Below are 25958 nucleotides of genomic sequence, written 5' to 3' on the forward strand. Positions count from 1 at the left end.
TGGTATGTTTGGTCACAGTCCCTCTATCCACCGGTCTGGAAACGCCTATTGTAGAAGGTGTCAATCACCTAGACCGCAAGGCGGAACCGCGATACGAGGGCCACTCACGTGATAATGCGTAGCTTGGGTTTGTCCTGCATGCCACAGTCCCCCATTGTGTGTAAGCTTTTCTCGAATTTTCGCTGTTTTTGGCTCTAAGTGTTCTCTGCGTCTATCTACGACACGAAGACAGACATTATCATATCCTGAAACCGGTGTTTTTTCGTGATCCTTATCCCATCGTAAATGATGATAGTGTGCGATAATTTCTTGGGTTGACCGCTGCGAGTGTGTTGACGTACGTAGCACAAGCAACGGCTGGTCACACCGGAAAATTTGTGGTCCCCCTTCTCTTGCAATGCTAGTAGTCAGTGTCTCCAAATATGATCTAAATATGTTTTCTGTGTAATATTCTGTGAAATCATGCCTGTTAACTGAACAGAATAGGAAAGACAACTGCAGAAATGCATGTAGATTTTAGTTGTGTGGTCGCACATTTTCCCATGCAGCGTCAATTTGGCGAACTCTCGATACGTACGCTCGCTCAGGCACGGCTGGAAACACACCGGAAAATTTGTCGTCCATTTCTCTTGCAATGATAGTAGTCAGTGCCTCCAAATATGATCTAAATATGTTTTCTGTGTAATATTCTGTGAAATTATGTCTGTTAACTGAGCAGAATAGGAACGACAACTGCAGAAATGCACGTAGATTTTTTCGCTATATATTTTCCCATGTAGCGTCAATATGGCCACAGTCCCTCTATCCACTAGAGGGACTGTGATATGGCGAACTCTCGATACGTACGCTCGCGCTCAGGCACAGTAAATACCTTTTACAAAATGCTATCATGTCACACAATAACAAGTTTGGTAATGAACTACTCAGCTGTCGATGTTAATATTCAGCTGATTTTGCCTGTCTTCTTGATTTCGGGCAATAGTCCATGACACTTGCGAACAGTGCATGGCCATTTTGTTTTTCGATCGTGATCATAATGCAACCATAATGTGTGGCCCCTTTCAAGCTTTATCTAGAGGGGCAACGTTACCCATTTAATGAAAAAATAAATTGTTTAGTGTTTCTAAAGTGAACAAGTTGTAATGTTTTGTGATATTCTGAAAATAACAACCCACAAACGTCATGTTTTTGAACGATCACATTGCGGCTGTCATAGGATCGGGGGTAGCGACATCGATATAGCGGCCAGTTGAACATTGTCATTGTCCTTTGTTTAAGTGTGAATCGTGTGTTGGTTCATATCACGGAGTGTCACAAAGAAACCAGCCACGTTTCCAGACCGGTGGATAGAGGGACTGTGGTTTGGGTATGGGCTAATGCCCTGTGCAATCAGGGCTACTTTTAGTTATGCAATTCACTTTTAGCTCCTTACATATTATTTTTCAGTTTTCTCCTTTTTACACTCCAAGGCTGCATATTGCAAGATGTGCCATTTCAATGGCTTGTTGACCTGTTCAGCTTGTTTATGTCATACTAGTAGTAAACAGTCAAGGGCAGTATTTATGTTCAGAATGTGATGGTCTGCTATTGTATGAGGGTATCAGTGATTCTATGCTAATTGCTACTGTTTCCATTGTATGCATATTCAAGATCTAATAGACTTTGAACAATGTCAGTAAGCTTGCCAAGGAGTTCACCCTACTTGATTATTATTGGGTCCAATCCAACATCGACAAACAATGGCCTGAGATAATCCTGGTGTAGCAGTTTACACTGTATAGAGTGTATGTGCTGAGGTACATCATATCATTGAGTAAAAAAGACGACTCCAGGTTCATATGGACGCTAAAAAGTACCCAAGCTGTACCCAAGTTAGGTTGGAGAATATGCTTAAAGTATTAAAAGACCGATACTATTCAAGATAGCCCTGCGTACTGTGCTGTACTGTGTTCCCGGCGCGGCGTTACACGGCCTCCCACCAGAAGCACACAGCACAGTACGCAGGGCTATATTCAAGATGGCTGAGGACAGATTCCTCCCACTTTTAACAGACTGGGTTAAGTCATGGAGTTAGCATACACCTCCATGGTTAAGTTGAGGAAGGCCGAAGGGCCTTGCCTAGTTTTTCATTCAAAAGTAAAATACCCAAATGCTCGTAATTCATGAAAGGGTTCATTCATTCAATTGGCCACGCCTTCAAGTGTTATTGTCTGCGGTGGGAAGCAGGTTTGCATTTCTTCGCTCTTTCAAACAAGTTGCATAATTTGTAAATTTTAAATCCGACTGGCCCTGACAAGTGCTGTGATTGTATTTCTTGGGTCGTGGAGTTGTGTAAGAATATGTTAGATTTCTCTTCAGTTTCGTTACGCGACGAAAATGGACATGGATAGAGTAAAGCATGTATTCACGATACGTCGAAAGAAAGTCATGCACCAAGTGTCAGTGATCTGGGTTTCCGATCAAAACAATACTGTCTGGGAGACTTTACGTAGGGTGTAGAGCGTCCCATTAATGAACCGCTCTTGCTTCAGAAAGTCACCAGACAGTGCAAGGAAGTTCAAAAACCACGAAGAATTTAAAACCAAAGAGTAAGAACAACAGCTGGCCGAATATTCGACCATGTTTTGCACGGGTTCCATAGAGCCACCGTACCAAAGCGAGTCTAAAGTAAAAGGCTCGATGTAACGCCCATTTTCAGAGGCTGACGCACAGAACAATAATATTACCCATGGGCTGCGTCCCCCCTTCATTCAATATCATGCTCGACTCATCTACAAACACAAATACGGGATATATAGGGGGGGAAGTGTTAATAATAAAATGCCATACGTTACCGGAAGCATATGGTACCTTCAAAACGTAAACATACATTTTGCAATATTGCCGGAAAGTCGAGTCAACAAATAGTACACAAGTCAGGGAATATTGCGTACACTGTTTCTAAATAGCACTCATATCCGGCAATGGTGTCAGTAAGTGCGAATTTGACAGAAGTAGCAATGGTTTGTAAAAAAATTACGTGTTAACGAAAATGTTATCATTGTACAACAATTATGAGAAGCTAGCAGACGAAAAAAAAACTCACTCCGTGACTACGAAACATATCCCCGTCGAGAAGGTCGCCAAAATCACCTGGCCCTTGATCTGCCGGGCGCTGGTCGAGCTCTAGACCATCCATGACACTTATCCGTAGGTCGTGGTCAGGTAAGTGGGTCCAAATCCGGAAAATCAGTCCCTTCGAGTTTTCTTTTCTTTCCCGTCTGCTATTTTACCTGTTGTCCTGATGAAAATCTGGAGTGAATAGTTTCGTCATCCATAGACAAAACCGATTTACACCCTAATATATATATATGTGCTTGTCTGGAACTACTTTTTAAAGAAATTTGGCATTTTCGAGCACCATGTACCACTTTTGCTAAAAAGAAAATCAAAATCACCCTCACTAATAATATACTAATGTTTTGTCGATGTCACAAAGAAAGTATTACCGTCGCTACCTAACATATGGTAATCCCCAGCGGATGAATATAGTGATCGGGATTGCAGCCTTTAGCCAGCAATGGCCACGTCTCCTTAGCTTGTGTGAATTGGCCAATGAAAATTGAATATTTTAGGGCTGAACCGTAGATTTATTTGGATGATTCACTGGGGATTCACTGAAGAGTGTTGTTCTGAAACAACTTTCTAAACTCTACACCAGAGAGTCTCTTCCCTTAAATATTTCACAGTATATATCTAGAAGAGCCACCGGAAGGAATTGTCATCCAAGAAAATTGACACCGCTTGATCACTGTACTGAATTCATTACCCGGCTTCCGTCGAGGTGAATGAAACCCATGTGCGAAATACTATTTATCGTGACATTGTACGAACCACAGGCGCTCCTTAGTGGGTAGTCTGCTAAGTAGATCGATTTTCGGATCGATCTATTGATCCCGTAGTCGATATACCCGCCACTGCAACCTAAATACTCACTGTGAGTATTTAGGTTGCAGTGGCGGGCATATCGACTACGGGATCAATAGATCGATCCGAAAATCGATCTACTTAGCAGACTACCCAGCTAAAGAGCGCCTGTGGTACGAACACAGCTCAGGACCGACCCACAGCTACGGAAGAGTCGACCAATCGACCACCTGCACCTGTTTTGGGTGTCTACGTCCCTTTCGTGTTAATATAAGCATAGGATTATGGTTAAAAAAGGAAAGGGGGCATATCGTACACAGCACAGGCGCCAGGCGTCGTTGGCTGAATTGGAGATCTGCCGCCGCGCTGGAGCGCCATGCATGGCTTGGCCTGGCGCCATGGCGACACCACTCATGCAGGACAGGGCACTGCTCTGTACAGTCGCACAATGCATACAGCTGCCTCGAACGTGTTACAACCGATAACGTAGTAACTAACCGATATCGTATCAAACCCGATAACGTAGTAAAAATTTACCGATAACGTAGTAAATCAACCGATAACGTAGTAACGAACCGATAACGTAGCAATTTTTTCTAACCGATAACATAGTAATTATTCCTAACCGATATAATCGTATCAACAAATTTACCGATAACGTATCAATGAACCAATAACGGATTAATTTAAATCAATTGACAACGTAGAAAGTCAACCAATACCGCATCAAGACAACCAATAACGTATCAATTAACTGATAATATCTGATTAAGATATTATCGATCTATCTATCAATTATGCCGTTCATACACAGGCCATTGAAACGTCTCTGAAACGGTTCTGGGCCAATACTGACACAGAAAGTTATGTGTGGACACTCCGAAATGGTTCTGAAGCGTTTCAGATTTGAGACGGTTTAGTCGGCCCGACCAGAGCCGTTGTAGGGATTAACTCTATCCGCAAATCGCTGTGTGGACAGACTGAGCCGCTTCAGAAGCGTTTCAAACGCCCTCACGCGACAGGTATTGTAACATAAAACAAACAACAACCAATATACAATATTCACTTTCGCCATGGCTGCCGAACACAGTACTACATCTCGCGGTATACTGGTCCGACGAAGAGATAAGCTTGATACCAAAAACCCTATCAATTCGACCAGAAAAATTCATTACGATTTGAAAAACGTCGAATTAATAGGAAATTAAAACTGCCGAAATAATGTAGTGGTCGAATTTAATTTGGAACGACGAGGATGAAATTTAAGCGAGACATTTTTGCCATGTTGAGACTGCTTCAAAGCATGGACTGTGAAATTTTGTGAGGTCGACAAATTTCGTACAAAAAAACCTCAAAGGCACGTTGGTGTCACATCAAAATCAAAGTGGCCGCGATTACAAACGGAACAATCTGTGAGACTGCCACCGGCCGCTCGACGGACGACACGTAAGTTGACATCGTGTGCCAGCCCTTGGAAATATATTGTAACTCCTTGACAGGCAGATGAGATAGTCTTATAGCGTTTGATGCATTGAAAGTTTGTAAAAATAATAAAAAATGACATCACCGATCATAAGAAACGTGGTGTTGAAGATAATAGTTTTTAAAAGAAGACTATGACGACCATATTTCTGTAAGTATTATCTAACTTTAGAAAACCAACATCTGAAGATTTACTTCCACCAACACTTTTGGATTTGTTCCACTCTTTATTATAAGATTAGTCGAATTTCTGGAAAGTAGGTGTACATTTTCGATGTCTGTGTATCGTCTACACCGAAGTCATATCCGAAAGAGTATAATCAGTTCGCGACCGCGTAAACCTCTCTCTCCCTCTCTCTCTGGCATTTCAATGTTTTATATTGTCGACATTTATATATCAGTCTGAAGTTTCAGGTCACTGCTCATTGCAAGTAGTTGATGTCAATTTTTCCGTATCGGGCATGGTCTCTATCGTCACTCTAATTGTTAGTGTTTTCCTGTTATATTCCATATCAAACTCAAAACACAACGTGAACAACGCTGATAATATATTGCATATTTCGTATCGAAAACCGGTAAAGTTCGTAACTGGTGACATGTCACGCCCTGGAGAAAGTTCATCACCATCGATCGAATGTCCGTGGCGCTTTTGCTTCCAAATAGACATATTGAAATGCACAGGGAACTTCGCGGTATGGCAATTATATGAACTTTACCTTGAAGAAAGTCTGTGACTTTAAACTGGCCGTACAACCAACAATAAACATGGCGAAGCAATGATACCGATTTCAGAGACTTCGATTTTTTTTTCATTGCGACCTCGACCGCTGGTGAGAGCGAGTCGTCTATTTTTTTCCCACTGGCTATTTGGCTTTGAATTTTCAATTGCCATCTTGCGCTAAGTTAAAGCTAAAAACAAGACGGGCGTTCTCTGTAAATCAATAAGCCTTTTGAATATGAAAAAATCGGACATCTGAACCTCAACACGCAGCTTGAAAGTTGTTCTCCGAATCAGGACAGGGACATCGGCCCGGGACATCGGTGAGGCCGGATTTCACGTAGTAGCTATGGAAACCGACGGCTCTGTCTATGGTTCGATGTAAGAAACCATGCGATGTACGCTCCCTTGGGCCGTGGAATTTCGCCGTATCGCCTCTACAGACTACACCGTCTATTACCTAACCATGCTATTAAACAATCACACGATAGTTCAGTAACATATATCTTCATTAATCTACCGATCATCCACCGTCGAACACTTCGAAAACAATGGTCGCGGTCACGGATTCAAGGACGTTCACAAGAAGAAATTATCAATAAGTGGCGCGCAGAATTATTTTTACTGGTTTTGAGAACTTCTAAAATAACTTGTAATCTGTATATCTTCACACATCGAACCGATATTGTATACCTATCACCATCGAGAACCGATATTGTATACCTATCACCGTCGAAGTTTATGTCTTTCACTGTAGAGTTCTTTTTATCCAAAACACAGAGTCCCACAGAGCAGTCAAATGAAAGGATAATTGCTTCAAGCGAATGAAATTGCACGAAAGAATGAAAATCAACAGCACACCATGGACGTGATTTAAAACAATAGAGCTTGTGAATAGGACTATTTGAGTGAAAAGTGCCGTTTTTCTCGCAATTTTAGCAACTGTAACGACCCTTTATTCTTTAATACCTTTCCATAATTGAATTAAACTAGGTTTAGGGCTTATACACACAGTGTACACTGATGTACAGAACTTTAAAAAGTATTCTGCTGGTAACGAACAGGGGTTTACACTCTAATGGGCGCAGTAAAACAATGGTCACGTCCATAGATTCAAGGACGTTCACGGGGAGACACGATGGCAAATAGTGCAGTGTCGTAAAATTGCTTAGACTAGTTTTAAGAACAGTACAATATCTGGTCATCGGTGTACCGCTACCTGTGAATCGAAACGACAAGTGTAGACCTATAGCTTCGAAATTTTATGGGAGAGACACCACGACTGAGACCGACAGTAGCATAACAAACTATCCCAATTGTTCGTCGTGTTTAATACAGACATCTCTGTAGGTGATTCTGGTTTCTCTTGAATCAAGTCCGACATTGACAAAATTGACATAAAATAAGTCCGAAAAGTTATGTTTTATTCAACTAACTGATTCATCTCCTTTGATATCCCCTATTAGCTACATGTAAACAGTCCGGAAAGACTGACATCGATGTCTCCCGGGCCCCCATTTCTTCACCGTTTTGCAAAACATCTCATCAGCCGGACGCATGGGCAATATCTTTGTACGTTGGTCAAAACTAATGACAGTATAGGTCAGGATGTAACATCGGTCAAAGTAATATTGAATATGGAAGACGAAAATGCTTTCATTGATTGACAAAAATGAGAGGGAACGAGTCAGTAAATATCGAACCATAAAGGGGAGATCGAGACTGCCATCCCCCATGATTAATCAACTGGGAACAAAATATATATTTCGATAAACAGACTTACACAACCAGAGACAGCATTTTATTCAGCTGTAAAATAAGTCACCGCCTTTCCTATAATAACACCCCGTTTGCGTTTCGATCTACTCTGCTCTGTCTCCAATCGGTATGGCCGTCCGGGTTTCGCCTGCCGTACTGACTGATACATGGTTATTTCTTCCACATATTTTTCATCGTTTGGCATAAAATACAGCATCTCTTTGGTGCACAAGGCAAATCAACGTTTAGAAGGAAAGTCACAGGAGGTTAGGATATTATATACCCTAGGTGAAATTAGAATGGAATGTTGAAGATGAAAAGACTTTTATCAGTCGACAAAAATTGCCATAAACCGAGAATTGAGATTGTCTATATGATTTATTAATTGGGAACAAAAATATTCGATTGAGTCATTAAGTTTGTGTTTGATTCGTTTTAAAATGTGTTCCTACATTCTTATCCGATTGTTTGTGTTAATAAAAATGTTTGTTTCGCCTCGGATATTTGTAGGGAAGTTTGGATTAGTGTGGACGGTAATGTTTTGTATGTGCGAGGAAAGCTTATGGCGAGGCGAAACAAACATTTTATTAACACAAACAATCGGATAAGAATGTAGGAACACAATTTAGAAACGAATAAAACACAACTCGACACAAAAACATTTTGGATAGTTCGGTGGGGAGCCTCTTTCACATTCTTTACAGCCAGTACGACGTCGTTCGTTTCAGCCATCTTGTTATGCAGTATGCTTGGCCATACACACCTTTTGAACTCGAGAGGGCGCATTAAGACGTCTTAAATATCAAAACAATGGCTTAATTTTGTGAGTATGGACACGAGCGGACCCAAACTATTAATCCCCTGTGTTTACAAATCACAAATAAAGTCGCTGAAACGTTTCAATTTTTGCCTGTATGAACGAAGTAAATGTTTGATAGATGGATTGTAAAGATGGATTTGTTACCACATTTTATCAGACTCAATTTTCTTTTCTGCTATTTATTATTTCCATGTAGCGTAAATTGTTACAAATTCCTGCAGCATATCAATCGTGGTTCGACTGTTTTCATGGTAGTACGAACGACTAAGTTGATCTAAATGTTGTTAAACTGCTGGAATAGGTTGGGAAAATTGTTTCTTGCTATAGGCCCTAGTAGCTATACGGTAACTTCTAGTTGGGTAAAATTCATAGGGGAGAACCATTTGATTTCTGGGGGGTATGGAGGATTTTGAGAAAAAAAATTGTCACCAGGTGAGATAGAAGAAAAAAAAATTGATCCTGTCATGGCCTGAGAAAAAAAAAATTGTCATAATAGACAGAAGTGAAAAAAAAATTGTCACAATGCACCAGAAATGAGCAAAATTTGGAAACCTTATCTCTCATGTATTAGGCGGCGCAAATGTTTTTGCAATAAGCAATTCTTATATGTTTTTTCCCAGCACTTATGATATAAGCATGCACTACATAGGACTACTTTACACCTCAGTAGACTCAATGTTTTCCTTCCCTTTTCTGACCCAAGAAATCATATTTCAGGATTTCTGTTGCAATATCTCAATGGCATAGGCACTGTCTAACGGGGACTATTTGACTTCTGTAAATTGTGAAAATTTAAAACACAAGACAGAAGTCAATAAACTAGTGTTAAAACCAATATATTATTCTCTCAATATAAATATGTTAGAATGATGTACAAGTTGACAATGAAAAATTGAGGAACAACAAATATAATGAAATACAATGTGTGAGCCTTTTTTCTCTGACCACAAAAGATAACATCTTCCCTGAGAACTTACATCCATGCTTGGTCATGTTAATTATAATATGACACCACACACCGGATCGCTCACTATAGAGTCCGTCAATAGTGGCGAACTCTCTCAATAATCTGGCTTCTCCTCTTTGAGGACGAGGATGACTCAATAATCACACAACCAAGCTGAGGGGATACAAAACAAGAGAGCAACTGATGAAGGAACTCCATTTTTGGTTCTTAAACACCGTTAAGACGAATCACTCAATCAACAAACAGGTTTACAGGGGACTGAGATCACATGACCAGGGTCAAAGCACTATCAATTCACCGGTGTCTCGCCATGTATTCGGAGGAATGTGAGGGGGAGGGGGCCACTAAAAAAATTGAAAACTTCAAAATGTGGAGAAGAAGAAGGGGGGGGCGGGGTTACTTAATTTTTTGTGCGAAATAAATTGAAACATCTCAGATTGCACCATTGCACACATCCATTTCTCAAAATTTTTCAATGCGAAAGGGGGACACCCCCCTCTCGTGCTCTCCCCCTTGGGTCTTTTGACAGTTTTACTGGTAAAAGACAAATTTAAAATACCTCTCAGATTGCACTACACTGCACCGTGGCGCACATCAATTTCTCAAAATTTTCACAGGATCTAGGACAAAACTGAACTTGTGAATTCATCCTTTATTTATAATATCACAGAAACATGTTTTAATTACCTCAGTTCAATGACCATTTTGCAGTTAAACATATTCAGGCTTTTCATTAGACGCTGGCAGCTGGAGAAATATGACACAAGAAGGTCACAGATTTTCCGTTCCTGTATATTCATTGGTCTTCAGTCTCTGGCAGAACGTTTTTCACAAAGTGTATTGTCATTGTTTGGTTGTTGAATGACTCAAACACTGATCATGCAAAAAATGTAAAAAATATCCGTGTTCAATGTCATTTTCAAAGTTTTACCGAGTGCAAAATAAACTGAAACTCCTCTCAGATTTCACCATTAAACACATCAATTTCTCAAAATTTCCAATACGGGAGGGGGAACCCCCTCTCATGCTCTCCCCCTTGGGGTATTCGAACAGTTTCACTCAGTAAAAAAATTAAAACACACCTCTCAGATTGCACCAGACTGCACCATTGCACACATCAATATCTTAAAAATTTCCATGCAAGATAGGGGAAAGCCCCTGTAACACTTTCCCCTAAGTCTCTCGCATGTTCTCCCCCTGTAACTTTCAAATTTTGCCCAGTCAGATATCCTAGTGAAAACCCTGTCATAATACCCATCCAAATTAAACAATATACTATATGGTTAGATACTGCATGAGCTTTTATATCTTTATTTTATTGTGACTTTCAATTTCATTTTGATGGGTTCACCTTTTTTGAACCATCATGAGATAACTGATGATAGTCTAGCAGGGTACATCAGGATTTCAAAGGTCTTTACTGTTGCTGTATTTTGTAAATTTTACAATTACATGTATAGGTATTTAACTTTTCTAAGTGGGGGGATCAGTCAAAATTTCAGAGTTAGAGAGGGAGGTTTCTCAAATTCATCATAGTTGGCGAGGGGGGGGGGGGGTCACTTGAAATTTCAGAGTTTCAGGCCGTAAATAATGACGACTCCCTTATATACAACGCATTACAAACTTGATGACCAATAAAAAATTTGCACTGCTACTCCATTTGAAAAAAAAAAATTGATGCAGGTCTGACAGTAGAAAAAAAAAATTGCTGTCACTCTGACAGGAAAAAAAATTTGCTCCCATACCCACTTCCTCCATACCCCCCTCCAGAAATCAAATGGTTCTCCCCTAAGTACTGATGAAACAAAGGCAGGGAAATGAGCGGCTGTTGGTTTACACAGAGAACCCTACCGAGAAAGAAAACTATTTTGTGCATCGGCTACAATTCAGACAGAAAGTATGGTTGTAATAGCAAGATTCGAAACAACTTTCCAAACCCATTCCAGTAGTGTAGCAACATTTAGATCAAGTTAGTCGTTCGTGCAGCAAAAAAGTTATACAGGCAAGTCCTGTGAATACTTTGCTTCACATATAAATGTGAATATCACAAAACATTGTTTCAACAAAGTAATCGGACCAGCTACAAAACAGAAGACCTTTTTTCCCTTGGGACTGTTTTTGGCTCAAGCAGACCAATTGCAATACCGCAATCATCGACAGCCAACATCTAAAATTTCACACACATATTGGATATGTCACGGATTGAAGTAACTGCGTATTAGTGATAAACCAAAGAATATTAATGATTTATTCATACGATTGACGATTTTTCATGTTATTGAAAATCTCCATCGGGTGTATTTGAAAAAGGTAAGCATATCAGGGATTAATATGCAGGAACCTAATAAAAATGTATGAGTGAACTCTGGTAAGGCCAAGAAAAATAAAAAGTTTGTTTCTCATTTTAGACATATTGCAAAAATGATGCGGTGACACTTTTTTTTTCTTCTCAATTTTTTTTATTCTTCAACCAACAAGAATGCGCAAAAAAACCACAAAAATGACATAGGAATGCACGCAGAGATAAATGCACAGCAGTGCTGCTAAATTAGTGTTTTTGTATAACAAGAGTTCAGCGGTTTGACTTTAAATGCAGCAATCCAGTTTTGTCAGCTTAACATAAGAGTGACATATGTGTACAGTTCTGAATGGAATGTTAGTGTCAGTTATTTTATTTACAGTCCTGTTTTATACAGCACTGTGTTATGCACTATCCTCGCATATTTTTGGTGTTTTTTTTCATTGTATTTCCTCATCAGTAGAAAATAAAGGTTGACGCTGCAGGTCTCAATTGATGCACGCGAGGATGAGAAACAAACTTTTTTCCTTGGCCTAAGCGTTCCTTGTTTCTATCAGCACTATACTTTTTATGACTACTCAATAATTTTTGCGATATCTTCGTAATCCTATTTCAAATAAAGTGAATCACGACAGAAAGGATAAGAAGGAAAGAAAAAGCAATATGTTGTCTACAAAATCTGTTGATGTGGCTTGCCTAAAGGAGTAACTTGCAAAATTAATGAATTTTGATTATAAGGAATTCAAATGAGCAGTGAGTCCAGATTTACCTGTAATTAGTCCCAGAATGAGAGTTACATTGTAAAGACTTATTGTCATTTTCATATACTGACGTTGTAAGTAACAGAATTTTATAATCAATCATGTTGTAAACTTTTTCCAAGTCCTCCTGACCTAGAAAGTGTGTTGCCTGACCTAGAAAGTGTGTTGATAAAGACACTCACATCCTGCAGGAATACTTATCAATTACTTCGCATTTCTCAAATCGGTGAAATTCGCTTTGTGATGTCTGAGCAATATATCGAAATATATGTAACTCTGAAGGTGTAACTGATTGATTTTGAAAAAAAAGAAAGATAAAACACTCATTTATATTCAGTTAGTTTCCATTTATCAATACTTCATCGGTCGATTGATAATTTATTTGTTGACTTAATGCATTATCAGTTGATTTGAATCTTTACTTTTCGACTTGGCAAGGTTATTTGTTGATTTGATACATAATTGGTTGATTTAATACATTATTGTTCATTTAGCTACATTATGGGTTGATTTGATACACAATCTCTCAAATGATCTATCTATACATCGATATATATATATATATATATATATATATATATATATATATATATATATAATATTGACCAATGGATTGATTGATGATCGAGGATAGATCTATCGCTATGAATATATTCCCATGAATCACTTGATCCAACATATTATCAGTTGGTTTGATACGTTATCGGTAAATTTGTTGATAGGTTTTCGGTTAGGAAAAATTACTATTTTATCGGTAAATTTTTACTACGTTATCGGTTAGCAAAATTTACTATGTTATCGGTTTGTTACTACATTATTGGTTGATTTACTACGTTACCGGTAAATTTTTACTACATTATCTGGTTTAATACGTTATCGGATAGTTACTACGTTATCAGTGATTAACAGGTCGTGAATCGAACCACTGACGGGCATGCACTACACAGCCAACATGTCAGAACCAGATATGAACTGAAAATGCTCATGTGTTTCATTATATATTGCAGTTGTTGTAAATTTAAACGTTTGCTACATGTTTGCAACTTAACCTATTGCATGTTTCACCAACTTTGATCAAGTAAATCCTAGTATACATCCCTAATTAGGAAAGTTCATTAAATATGCCAATTGGGTTGGTTGATGCTAAATGACTTTGAGTAATGTTGTATCCAAGTATCTTCAATGTACATAGCAAGTTTCGTCAAATTTGGTCTGCTCAATCAAGATATATATCCTTAATTAGAAAAGTTCATTAAATATGCAAATAAGGAATTGATTGACGTAAAAATGCTAAATGACTTTGAGTAATGTTGTATCATAGTAGCTTCATTAATGTACATAGCAAGTTTCGTCAACATTGGTCAATTCGGATAAATTTCCCTATAACAAGGAAAGTTCATTAAAAATGCAAATTGGGAATTGGCTTAAAGGCGAAGCCTCCCTTTAAAAGGACGCGAAGCTATGGCGTCGTTCATTGTGCAAGTGGACACCAAACAGGCAACACGTGGGCACATGCTCCAGAAAATGCCACTTTTTAGTTTTTTCCAGCTGCAAAAATGCAGACAGACTGCCAAGCAGTCAGCACTAAAGCTGCTGCTGTTCGAACTCTGTGGTTATATTCAAATTATAACGTGACTGGAAGACAATTTTGTTGGAAATCTGAGAGTTGTAGGTGGGGAATCAATGACCGTTGGAGATTTGAACAGACTGTCGATCAAAGGCTTGTATAAACTCTGTTTGCAGAATTAGCAAAGGTGACAAAATGGTTGAGATCAGTTTGTGTAATTAATGTTATAGAAATCAAACATCGTACTGGCCAAGAACTCCACTAATGCGAGAACCTGGGATTGAAAATTACGGCTTTAAGTAAACATAGGGCCAATGTCCCTGAAGCTACTATAGACATAGATACAAAATTAAGTATTTCCTGACTGTATGAAATTATCTCACTAATGTATACTAAATATTAAAGCTGTCTGACCAGTGGTTTTGCAAAAATGAGTGACCTAACAGTGGACAGAGCTCTGCAGTGTTATGTAGAGAATAACTTTTTGTGATACATGTATTGATGAGGAAGGTGGATATCTTTGATAGCTCATTTCAGGATGACCTCACCAAAAATGGCAAATAGGATAATAAATATGTAAAACAGGAAATGGTGAACTTATATAATGCAGAACGGGCGAAAAATTTAGCAACAAACTATTGTTACAGTACCATAAGTGGACAATAGCTAATTGATAGCATAATAATATGAATTTCTTTCATTATTTACAAGATTGTGGCTTTCAAGAAGTCCTCAAATCTGGACCAAAATGACAAAAATTGCCTCAATAATACAAAGTTGCATATTTCATCACAATTTGAACAAAACTGATTAAAGGTCATCCCCAGGTACCTGTACACAAAATATTAAAGGAATCTGACTGGCTGTTTTTAAGAAGTAATTTTGAACGTAAAAAGTTGTAAGATACAAGATGACACCACACATCTACCTAATAGATAAGCTCCATGTCGCTGACAGGGGAGCGAGTGACATGGCACAATTATATGTGCAATAACATTTAGCGGGAACACTGATCTCTAGTGCTGTTTTTTACAAAAAATATTCACAAATTACTAGAATTTTTCAGCTGACATGAATCACATCTTGTTGACACTTTGACACAGAGAGACCTCTAAAAGAAAAGAACACACTGGATTAAGTTTTAAAGGAGTATAAATAATTTATTTCAAAAAAGGAAGCATACAATATTTTTGAAAAATCAACTCAACAAACTCACCCATAGACAGCAGCATATAATAATAAACCAAATATACAATCTCTATAAATTTAACAGTCTGCTGTAGATGGTTTAAAATTTACATATCAGTACTGCACTAGGTGAACAAACCAGGCAGGCATTGTAATTCTTCTGATAAATTGTGATTTTGACAACTTTCACATATGGTTTGAATTCTATCTCAGAAAGGGTTGTAAATTCAATTGTTATGATGAACTGGTTTCTCCACTTTAGTGGCCTGGTCAACATTTTCTTTTTCATGTTTTGCGAACATGTGGTGTTTATCATGAACAGAAAGGTAATCATATAAAAGTGAGATAAGTATACATGCATTCATAAATATACATGTTATTTATACCTTCAAACTATACTGAGAATACAACACCTGGAACATCTCAATAGCTGATTACAGGTGTGTTATTGAGGCTTTTTTATTGGCATGAACAAATACAAATGCCTTCCAATGGAAAGTGGGTCAAAAGCTTCTGTTTATTATCAGAAAACTACAGGTGATGCTGAGAATGTGATAAAAGTTTGACTAAATGTATGTTGCATACATTGCATAAAAAGTGTACGTATGTATATGACCAATACAGCCAATATCTGTGATTTTTAAAATGCTCAAAAATTAGTGTGGATGGGTTGACAGTCTGATATACTATACACAGTATATGCCCATGCAAATGCACGGACAATTTTATTGTGTGTGCTCTGCCCTTGAGATCAATGGATTACCATTGTGCATTCCTGCCATTTTCAAGTTTTACTAATTAGTCATTATGGCAAGCTATCATTCATTTTATCAAATTTTGTCTGATCATATTTATAATTCATGAATTGCTGTAAACTCCAGATATGAAGCACAAAATTTATCAAGAACCAAACTTTCTATTTACTAGACAACAACCCAAAAAAAGACATCAAATATACAACATTGACAAATGTAAATAAACCTAACATTCTTAAACATTAGTAGTCTTTAAAAAATTAAATAAATTAAAGTAACAATGTAAAAGTCAATCATATTTCTTTTTGTATGAAATGTTAAGTATCAATAAACTCACCACTTTTCCATCTTATCAACATTTTTATTTACATTATTTTCAATTCACGGCAAAGGATCCTATGAACACAATTCTGAAAGTGTGTGTGTGTGCATTAATTACAATCTTTAAGACTTGTTAAATACAACTTGCTTCAGACTTTAATATGTGCGACTGTAATTTGCCTGATGTACAGTTATGAGATATGTAAATGACTTTGAATGTATCATATATACATGTTAAAAAATTCAAAGGTTAATCACACATTCATAATCAAAAGTTCAAAAGTCACACCAAAGTTTAATAATCCAGGGCACATATCAGGGCAACCCCACGTTTTATCCAATGGAACTGCGGTTTATCACTGGGAATTTCCACTGATACCACATAGTTTGTAGAGTGACCAGTTGTTGATAAGGTACCTGCAATAAATTGGAAGTAAGTTACAATATTACTATGGAATTTTAGTGAAACCCGCAAGACTTTAAGACTTTCATTTCCATGGACAATTTTAGGTAGTGATAATATGCGATGGAAAAATCAAACTGCTAAAAGCAGATAGAAAGGTGCTAAGAGGGTAGTCATCTTCACTAATTTGGGGCCAAATCCTATCGGCTGGGCCCCTACTGTTTTTGTATGAGTTCAATATTCTCCTTCCGCAACTTCTTCTTCTGTAACCTTTTGCTCACCTACAACTCATGATATTTGACTACCGTACTCCTGCCTTACTCGTTCGATTTTAAGACCCTGCTTGAGCATAAGACCCGTGCAGAGATGTCTGAGCATAAGATTCAAGCATTGTGATGTTGACAATTACATGCATGCCGGGGTGCAATTTCAAGTAGCCATGAGGAAATTCTGATGGTCTTTTAGCCAAAATATAGCGAACAAAGAAGAAACAAACAACATTACTTATCGTGAAATGCTAAATGCAATGTCAGATCATGTATGATCATGCCAAATTGCCATGTCGGATCATTCCATGATCATTCTGAAATGCATGTACTTCCTAAGTAAAATATTCAAAATATAGGCACATGCACTGTCTTAAAGCCGCACTTTTCAATCCCTGGTTCTCGCATTAGTGGAGTTCTCCTCCCTGTCAAACACATGGCCAGTACGATGTTTGATTTCTATAACATTAATTACACAAACTGATTTCAATCTTTTGTCACCTTTTGCTAATCCTGCAAACAGAGCTTATATAATCGTTTGATTGACGGTCCGGTTCAAATTGCCAACAGTCATTTATTCCCCAGCACCACACTTGAATTTCCTTAAAAACGTCTTCCAGTCACGTTAGAATTTGAATATAACCACTGAGTTCGATCGGCAGCAGCTTCGTGCTGACTGCTTGGCAGTCTGTCAGCGTTTTTGCGGTCGGAAAAAACTAAAAAGTGGCATTTTCTGGAGCGTGTGCCCTCATGTTACCTGCTTGGTGTCCACTTACACAATGAACGCCGCCATAGGTTGGCACCCTTTTAAAGGGAGGCTCCGCCTTTAAAGGCGGAGCCTCCCTTTACAGGGACGCGAAGCTATGGCGGCGTTCACTGTGTAATTGGATACTAAACAGGCAACACACAGGCACACACTCCAGAAAATGCCACTTTTTAATTTTCCCCAGCCGTAAAAACGCAGGCAGACTGCCAAGCAGTCAGCGCGAAGCTGCTGGCGATTGAACTCTGTGGTTATATTCAAAGTCTAACGCGACGGGAAGACAATTTTTTAGGAAATTCGAGCGTTTGTGGTGGGGAATCAATGACCGTTGGCGATTTGAACCGACTGTCAATCAAAAGCTTGCATAAACTCTGTTTGCAGGATTAGCAAAATGTGACGAAAGGTTGATATCAGTTTGTGTAATCAAGGTTTAATATAGAAATCAAACATCGTACTGGCCAAGCGTTTGACTGGGAGGAGAACTCCACTAATGCGAGAACCTGGGATTGAAAAGTGCGTCTTTAATGATGGAACAACGATGTCAAAATCAACACACGACTGACAAAATTACCCAAACTAAGTGACAAAAAATTCAAAAGTTATTGCTGTGTTGAAAGGACGGCATATCCTTGACACCAAAATGACCCTAACTAGTTACATGTGCATACTATTAAAGTGTGGCCTCGCTCTGACCCAACTTATCGCTGACCTACTATACTACATGTACTACGGGCTGGTGGATTGCCTTCCTCAGTTTGCCGCCAAAGAAATGGATTTGCCAGTACTGGGTGAGTATCGCCTACGGAGGCCATCATTCTTCAGTCGATTGAAGGAGCCTTTCGTCCCAAAAAATGTGCAAAAGCAGCAAAAGTACCATCACTGTCAACTTCATAATTACGAAACCTATTAATATACATGTTGAAATGTTTAAAATGTAAAAAATAGGACCAGACTGAGAAAAAAGATGGCGTCGGTTTTGATTCTTCAGCTCACATTTTGTCCTTTATTATGCGCATGTGCAGATGGTAGCTTTAGCAAAATTGACTAAAAAATCAACTGAACATCATGTAAAAAGGATAAAAGTATTATTTAAAAAAATGCAAGGCATGCATCATCAATATTTGAATATTTCTGACGGTATTATAACTATATGAACATCCTCACCAAACAGCAAAATGATCAATTTTTCACAAAAAAGCTAAAAAAGTGACTTTAATTTTAAAATGATTCAATCAAAAAACGCAAAAAGACTGTTTGAGATATTTGCCCGAGTGACCATCCAACCATATTTTTAAAAAAGTTACTGAAGGGTTTCTGTGATATCTCTGTCCACAACATATGGCATATGGCACACAGTATACGGCATACGGCGTACGGCATACGCTATATGCTATATGCTGGGCCATCACATTAGTCTGTTGGACTCATAGGGTCCAAAGGACTAAAAATGCTATATTTTGTACACAAACACATCGTGATAATACAAGAAACAAGCATGTTGCAAAAAGACCGTTTGAGATATTTACCCGAGTGACCATCCAACCAAATTTTTAAAAAAGTTACTGAAGGTTTTCTGAGATATCTCTGTCCACGGCATATGGCGTATGACACACAGCGTGGCATATGGCACACAGCATACGCTGGGCCATCACATTAGTCTGTTGGACCCATAGGGTCCAAAGGACTAAAAATGCTGTACTTTGTACACATACACATTGTGATCATCCAAGAAACAAGCATGATGCCATTTGGCCAATATTTTATAATCATAATCTTTACAATCTCAGTGAATAATTTTTGAAAAGGGTGGGAAATGTAAAATGATGTTAAAACTTTTAGATTTACCAGCCACTTTTGACACTTATCACAGTATTATACATTTTTCATTAATGGGTCTTATCAATGCATGAGGGACTGTTGACAGTCTACAACAAAGTTAATACAAAGGGTCAGATTTGTGAACAAAATATCATTACCTGCTCTGGTAAGTGTCTTGTAGACAGGACACACATACATGCCACTCTCTGGTGTAACTCTATTAGCCACTGGAATAAGTTGAATGACTGGCATATCTGTGTAGAGTTCTTTGGGTCTGGATTCTCCAAGTTGATGATTTGCAAGGTCAAATCTGGCTCCTTCTACAAACAAACCACGAATGTAACATCCTGTTTCAGGGCGTTCCTTCAATTCTGTATCACTGTCTTTGATTACCTGAAAAATTTAGGATTGAATAGCATTGATGAGTTGAAATTTCACAACTTTGCCAGAAGTGCAGTGAATGTAATTTAAGTAAGCATGGAAAAATCAGAACGAAATGGTTACCTGGTACCCATATTACATTGTATCATGAAGACATTTGATATTGACGTGCACATGTATGTGTGTAGTCCTTGCGCCAAGTTTAGAGGAAATCTGTCAAGGCACGTCTTAGTAATGGCTCTGGACATTATAGGGGAATTTCACCATGGCTGATTTTGACTTATGTGTTGCTTTTTTCACATGATTCAAATACAGTGAGTTGATGAAGCCCTAAAATGCAACTCCTGCCACTATTTAGGGGCCCAAGCCTATGGGCTGGGCCCCTATTTTTTGTTGGCGATCAATATTCTTTTTTGCTCACATGTACAGAACTGGTTTTTTGCTCAAAAAACCGCTTGATGTGAACTTCTCAAACTTGCAGGGCTAATAGGTACATATAAGTACTCTTGCACCTGACCCTACAAATTTTGATTGGTCACATGACCTGGGGCCATATTGGATTTTCCCAAAACCTTAAAATGGCTTCTCCTGATGACCTAGGGGTCTGTTTGATATCAAATTTGGTATATAGCAAGCATGACCTTCGGTCGTTGAAATTTGTTAATAAATTGTGTGCAGTCACATAATCTTGGCCGCTATATTGGAGTTTTGAAAAATACCAGTTTCATCTTTAAAAATCTTCTCCTCCAGAACCAACAAACCGATTAAACTGAAATTTCACTCATCATCCTTAGTGTGAGCACTTTCAAGTATGCAAAAGGTATATGGATCAGTTATGAAGTTTGGCCGCCAATTTGGATTTTGCGAAAATCAAAATTTAATCTTTAATTTAATATGTATATATAACTATTTTATCATTACATTCAGCTGTTAGGTATATATTTATCACTCTTCATGGGCCAAAGCACACTAAGAAGCCAATGTCATCACAGCCAGTCTGGGTATAATGTCAGTCTGTCTGTACGTCCATCCATTCACCAGTCTTTCTGTAGACCAAGTTTGTGGTGTCGTCTCAGAGTATTGCACATAGAGCAGGCAAGCACTCGTCAATGAATGAAACTGAATTGTTGATGCTGGCCATGACATCAAGTGATTACCATAGGCTTTTTCAGTTGAAATTCGGTACTGTCAATGTCAATGTCAACGTTAACATCTTGCATGGCTCATATCACTCATAACACTCGGCTGACGCATCAAAATAATGGAACACTTGATTGACTGTAATCTGGTATTTCTGCTTTACAGATGCAGCTGCTTGTGAACTGACCAATGCAACTCTATGTGCAAGGCAGTGAATATGGATGAGATGAGAAATGTCTACCTTCATTCTCATAATGATATACAAATAATGGGCAATGCCCTGACCATTAATGCTTACTTATATGGGCAAGGGCGACAGGAAAGCCAAAAATTAATGGGCAAGGTTTGCCAAGCCAGTCAATTTTGGCTTCCTCTCACCTGAGCTCATAAATAAACATTAATGGTCAGGGCAGAGTCTGTTATTTCCATTATATTATCAGTGAGCCCAAGAAAAACATCAAAATTTATGAAAGTTTCTCACGCAAAAGACAATTGGGCCCAAGAACTGTGCAATACGCGACACACTGTCACGCAGGCTGTAAAAATTTGCGAATCCAGAGATTTTCTCGGAAAAAGTGTCTAAATTTGGGCCACAAGTGCTTTATTTTGTTTTGTGATGGATTACGATCTTCATACAAATAATCTGCACTTTAGCTGTAAAGTTTTGATGTTAATATTATTATCCATATTCACAGGCATCTAAAAAAAACATTACTGTGTATTTGTGGTCAGTCACGTGTTTCAGCTCGACCAATTAAAATGTGACAAACAGGGCATGGTAATATAATGCAATACCTCTGACTGTCATGACAGCCACTTCATCATTACCAAGTCTGACTAATTTATTTGGAGGGATATTGGTGTCTAAGAAATATTTGGAAACTGCAGCCTAGGTGCTCTACACCCAGCAAGTGACATTGATATTTCTAGCAAAATGTGTCTAAGCAGGAAACGTTTGTGTGCAGTTCACACAACATGTACTTTGTGTGTAAAATCATTATAATCTTGCATAAAATTGTAAAGAATATTGCACTAACATGCGTCTTGATAGTTGTGACATTATCATTATACGTTCTACATTGTGACATTTACACTACTAGAGTTGATAATTGACTATTAGTTACACTATTAGTGGAATAGATGGTTAATACTATAGTGAAAGGAAGTGATTGAACATACATGCAATTATGATTTGATGATGGTTAATTTGTAGAGCTAATACCAGAACCTACCTGACTTGTGATCTGGTATAGTCAAACAGAAAAATAGTTTAGTCATAACACCATACAAATCACGTGCAAGATACGGTAACATAGTAAAATGAAAAATAAAAAAAAAAGACATGTATTGTGTGAGTTAGAAAAATAGACAACTACAAACAATTATGTATTACTATATTCATCTGATTACAAGACCCTGCTTGAGTATAAGACCCTCCCCAACTTTTTGGGATTTTCAATTATGCTATATACATTTCTGTATAAGACCTCTACCTAGTTTAGTTATATTGAAGAAAAATTTGAACTTTTTTTTGTATTACACATTTATTACCATAAATGTGATGTAAATCCTATATTTACAAGCGAGCAATAAAATATTATTATTATACACCTACTGCTGTAACCTATGGGAGTTTGACCGTCCAATAACTTTCCGTATTTTGTATAGTACGCGGAGTCCCGAATACGGGAGACGCGGGACGTGCCTGTTTGACCTTCGACGTAGCAATTCCATTTCAACAATCGCGCGCATTCCACTCATATCGCGCGTGCCGCATCCCTCAAAATTTACCATAGAATTAGTTTATACGGACGATTAATGGAGGGAGGTGTATAATAATAGGGTTATACACAAAATACGGCCCTGTATGGACTCGGGCTCAGTGAGTGACGTATTGGACTCGCCTTCGGCTCGTCCAATACGTCACTCAATGAGCCCTCATCCATACAGGGCCGTATTTTGTGAATAACCCTATATTATTATATGATAAAAGAAAAATTCACAAATCAAAAATTGATGATAATATGACTTAAACTATCACATATGCAAAGTTGATGCAGACAGACCAACTAAACTTTTGAACAGCTTCAACTTTTATTCAAATGACAGTGGTTGTATTGGACCCCCTATTGATACTATCAAGGTCAAGTGGCCTGCAATTGCATGATTTGCCATTACACTTGTAGTTGGATAAGCATTTCACTTATTACAGTAATTCAGACCTATCAATGTACATCTGGTGAAAAAACAGGACACAAACTTGACTGGGCTGACATGACACATGCCTGCTCTGTACACATAGTATACTGTATACATGGTATACATACGTTCTCTATGCGATCACACAATCTTTGTATTTCATGGACAATAAATGACAAGTTGTCTTTTATTTACCTTTTATATACATTAAGTCGTTGAGGTAGAAACAAATCTGCAGACTCCAACACAAAAGATGGAAAGCTTCAGTAAAAATGACGATCAGGCCAGCACAGGCGGCACATTGGAACGTACTGTCAAAGGTTTGAAGCTGTGCTATGACGCAGTTTATTCAGGATTGCCACAGCTTCAGTGTAGAATTTGAATATGACTCTAGATTGCAAAAGTTGCACTTCAGCATGGCAAAATTTAAACTTTAATGTTATTTTCATTGTTTATTAATGCCATATAATCCCATTTGGAAGAAATGCAATGTTTCTCTGTTGCATCTAGGAATAAATCAATCTTTAGGATAATGGAATCCGACTAGAATCGGAACAACAACTTTATGCTGAAAATAAGTTCCATGAAGTTCTTTTCACCGCGAACTACCGGATGTCGAGCAGCGGCTATCGCCTGGCTGATAATTATGCAAAAATTAATTCACACATTCTAATTTATTCCAAACAAGATAGCTCGTCGCTTCTTCACAGTTCTTTTGTTCTTTGGGATAGTTTCCAATCCTCTTTCTCGACTGTCTATGGTTCGACGTTTGTGAGTTGGTGAGAATAGTTAATCAAATCTTGTACATGAAATTTTTTGTACATTCTCAAAAACTGAATAGAAATCTACAGCTATGCTCCATGGATATGAATAAATTAGCATAAATGAAAAGCATTGGAGGACAAGTCATCGTTGATGACACAGTCCCCGCTTGTCCATTTTGTTATAATCTTTGGTGTCTAGGTAGCTGTGGTCTAGGTCGCTGTGGAATGACATTGATGCAACGGGTGCATCAGGCCTGTGACTTGCATAATAAAGTAATCTGAGGAACGTTCAATAAATGACTCATCTCTGCCGGTAATGACCACTGAAGGAACTTTTGATTACATCACACATAACGATGCCCTCACTGCCTCTAGTGTCATGACGGCACATACTATACACATGGTTTGGTGGAATTTTCGAAATGCTATGGGATTGGGTATGTTGTTGTAATCAGCCATCAGCCATTTCGGATCATATAATGAAACAATTTAATGTGCACAAGAATGCAGCCATAGTATTTTATCTTCGTATCACGTTTGAACAAAATCAGTCCATCAAAATTAGTAGACATGCATATGTATGCCATAGTACTTTATCTTTGTACCAAGTCTCAACAACATTGGTTAAGGAATATTTGCATATGATTAAGCCTCAAAGACATGAAAAAATCCAAAAAAGACCATTGGGCAGAGATATTGGAAAAAAATTTACAATCTGGCAGCCATATTGGAACATGTCACGAAGTAAATTGACATGTATGCCATAGTGCTTGATCTTTTGGCCAAGTTTGGACAAAATGGGTGTAATGACCTTTGAATTATGCTTCAAAGACATGCAAAATTCCAACAAAATGGCAGTTCTGCAGCATTATTGGATCCTATCGCAAGGTTAATTGATACATGCATATGCATGCCATAGTACGTGCTTTGCCTTTATGCCAAGTTTGAACAAAATCGGTTCAAGGATGTTTGAGTTACGGTTCAAAGACATGAAAAAATCGCAAAAAATGGCCACCTGTCAGCCATATTGGATCATTTCACAAAATAAATTGGTGTTCATATGAAGGGCATACTGTTTTGCTTTTGTGCCAAATTTGAACAGAATCGGTTCAAGAATGTCTGAGTTATGGTCCATAGACATGAAAAATCGCAACAAAATGGCCGCCTCACGCCCATATTGGATCGTATCGCAATATAATTTGACATTGATGTGTAGGCCATAGTGTTATGCCTTTGTGCCAAGTTTGAACAGAATCAGTTCGAGGATGTTTGAGTTATGGTTCAAAGACACGAAAAATCGCAAACAAAATGGCCGCCTCGCGGCCATATTGGATCGTATCGCAAACTAATTTGACATGCACATGTAGGCCATAATGTTATGCCTTTGTGCCAAGTTTGAACAGAATCTGTTCAAGGATGTCTGAGTTATGGTCCAAAGACATGAAAAATCGCAACAAAATGGCCGCCTCGCGCCCATATTGGATTATATCGCAAAATTATTTGACATGGATATGAAAGCCATAGTGTTATGCTTTTGTGCCAAGTTTGAACATAATCTGCTCAAGGATGTCTGAGTTATGGTCCAAAGACATGAAAAATCGCAACAAAATGGCCGCCTCGCGGCCAAATTGGATCGTATCACAAAATAAATCGACGTGCATCTGTAGGTCATAGTGCTATGC

At 38.2% G+C, this 25958-nt stretch overlaps 2 protein-coding genes across 6 annotated transcripts in view; both read right to left on the reverse strand.

Annotated features, from left to right (window-relative positions):
- LOC139151037 (cyclic AMP-responsive element-binding protein 3-like protein 2) overlaps positions 1-3514 on the reverse strand; it is an 81387-nt gene extending 77873 nt beyond the window's left edge. Inside the window, exon 1 of the mRNA XM_070723565.1 lies at positions 3086-3514. Coding sequence (XP_070579666.1) covers positions 3086-3178 — 93 coding nt within the window. The 5' untranslated portion in view covers positions 3179-3514. The remainder of the gene's footprint in view (positions 1-3085) is intronic.
- An 11898-nt stretch (positions 3515-15412) lies between these two features.
- LOC139151247 (dynein axonemal heavy chain 1-like) overlaps positions 15413-25958 on the reverse strand; it is a 206762-nt gene continuing 196216 nt past the window's right edge. For 3 of the 5 annotated variants that reach the window (XM_070723931.1, XM_070723923.1, XM_070723905.1), the window contains 3 exons: positions 22546-22557; positions 19951-20185; positions 15413-16959 (listed from right to left, as the gene is read on the reverse strand). In XM_070723931.1, the coding sequence (XP_070580032.1) occupies positions 16838-16959; positions 19951-20185; positions 22546-22557 (369 nt within the window). In that variant the 3' untranslated portion in view covers positions 15413-16837. The remainder of the gene's footprint in view (positions 16960-19950; positions 20186-22545; positions 22558-25958) is intronic. The other 2 variants (XM_070723939.1, XM_070723914.1) reach the window with 1 other exon arrangement.

This window comes from Ptychodera flava, chromosome 2 (assembly GCF_041260155.1).
Source record: "Ptychodera flava strain L36383 chromosome 2, AS_Pfla_20210202, whole genome shotgun sequence".
NCBI classification, from domain to species: domain Eukaryota; kingdom Metazoa; phylum Hemichordata; class Enteropneusta; family Ptychoderidae; genus Ptychodera; species Ptychodera flava.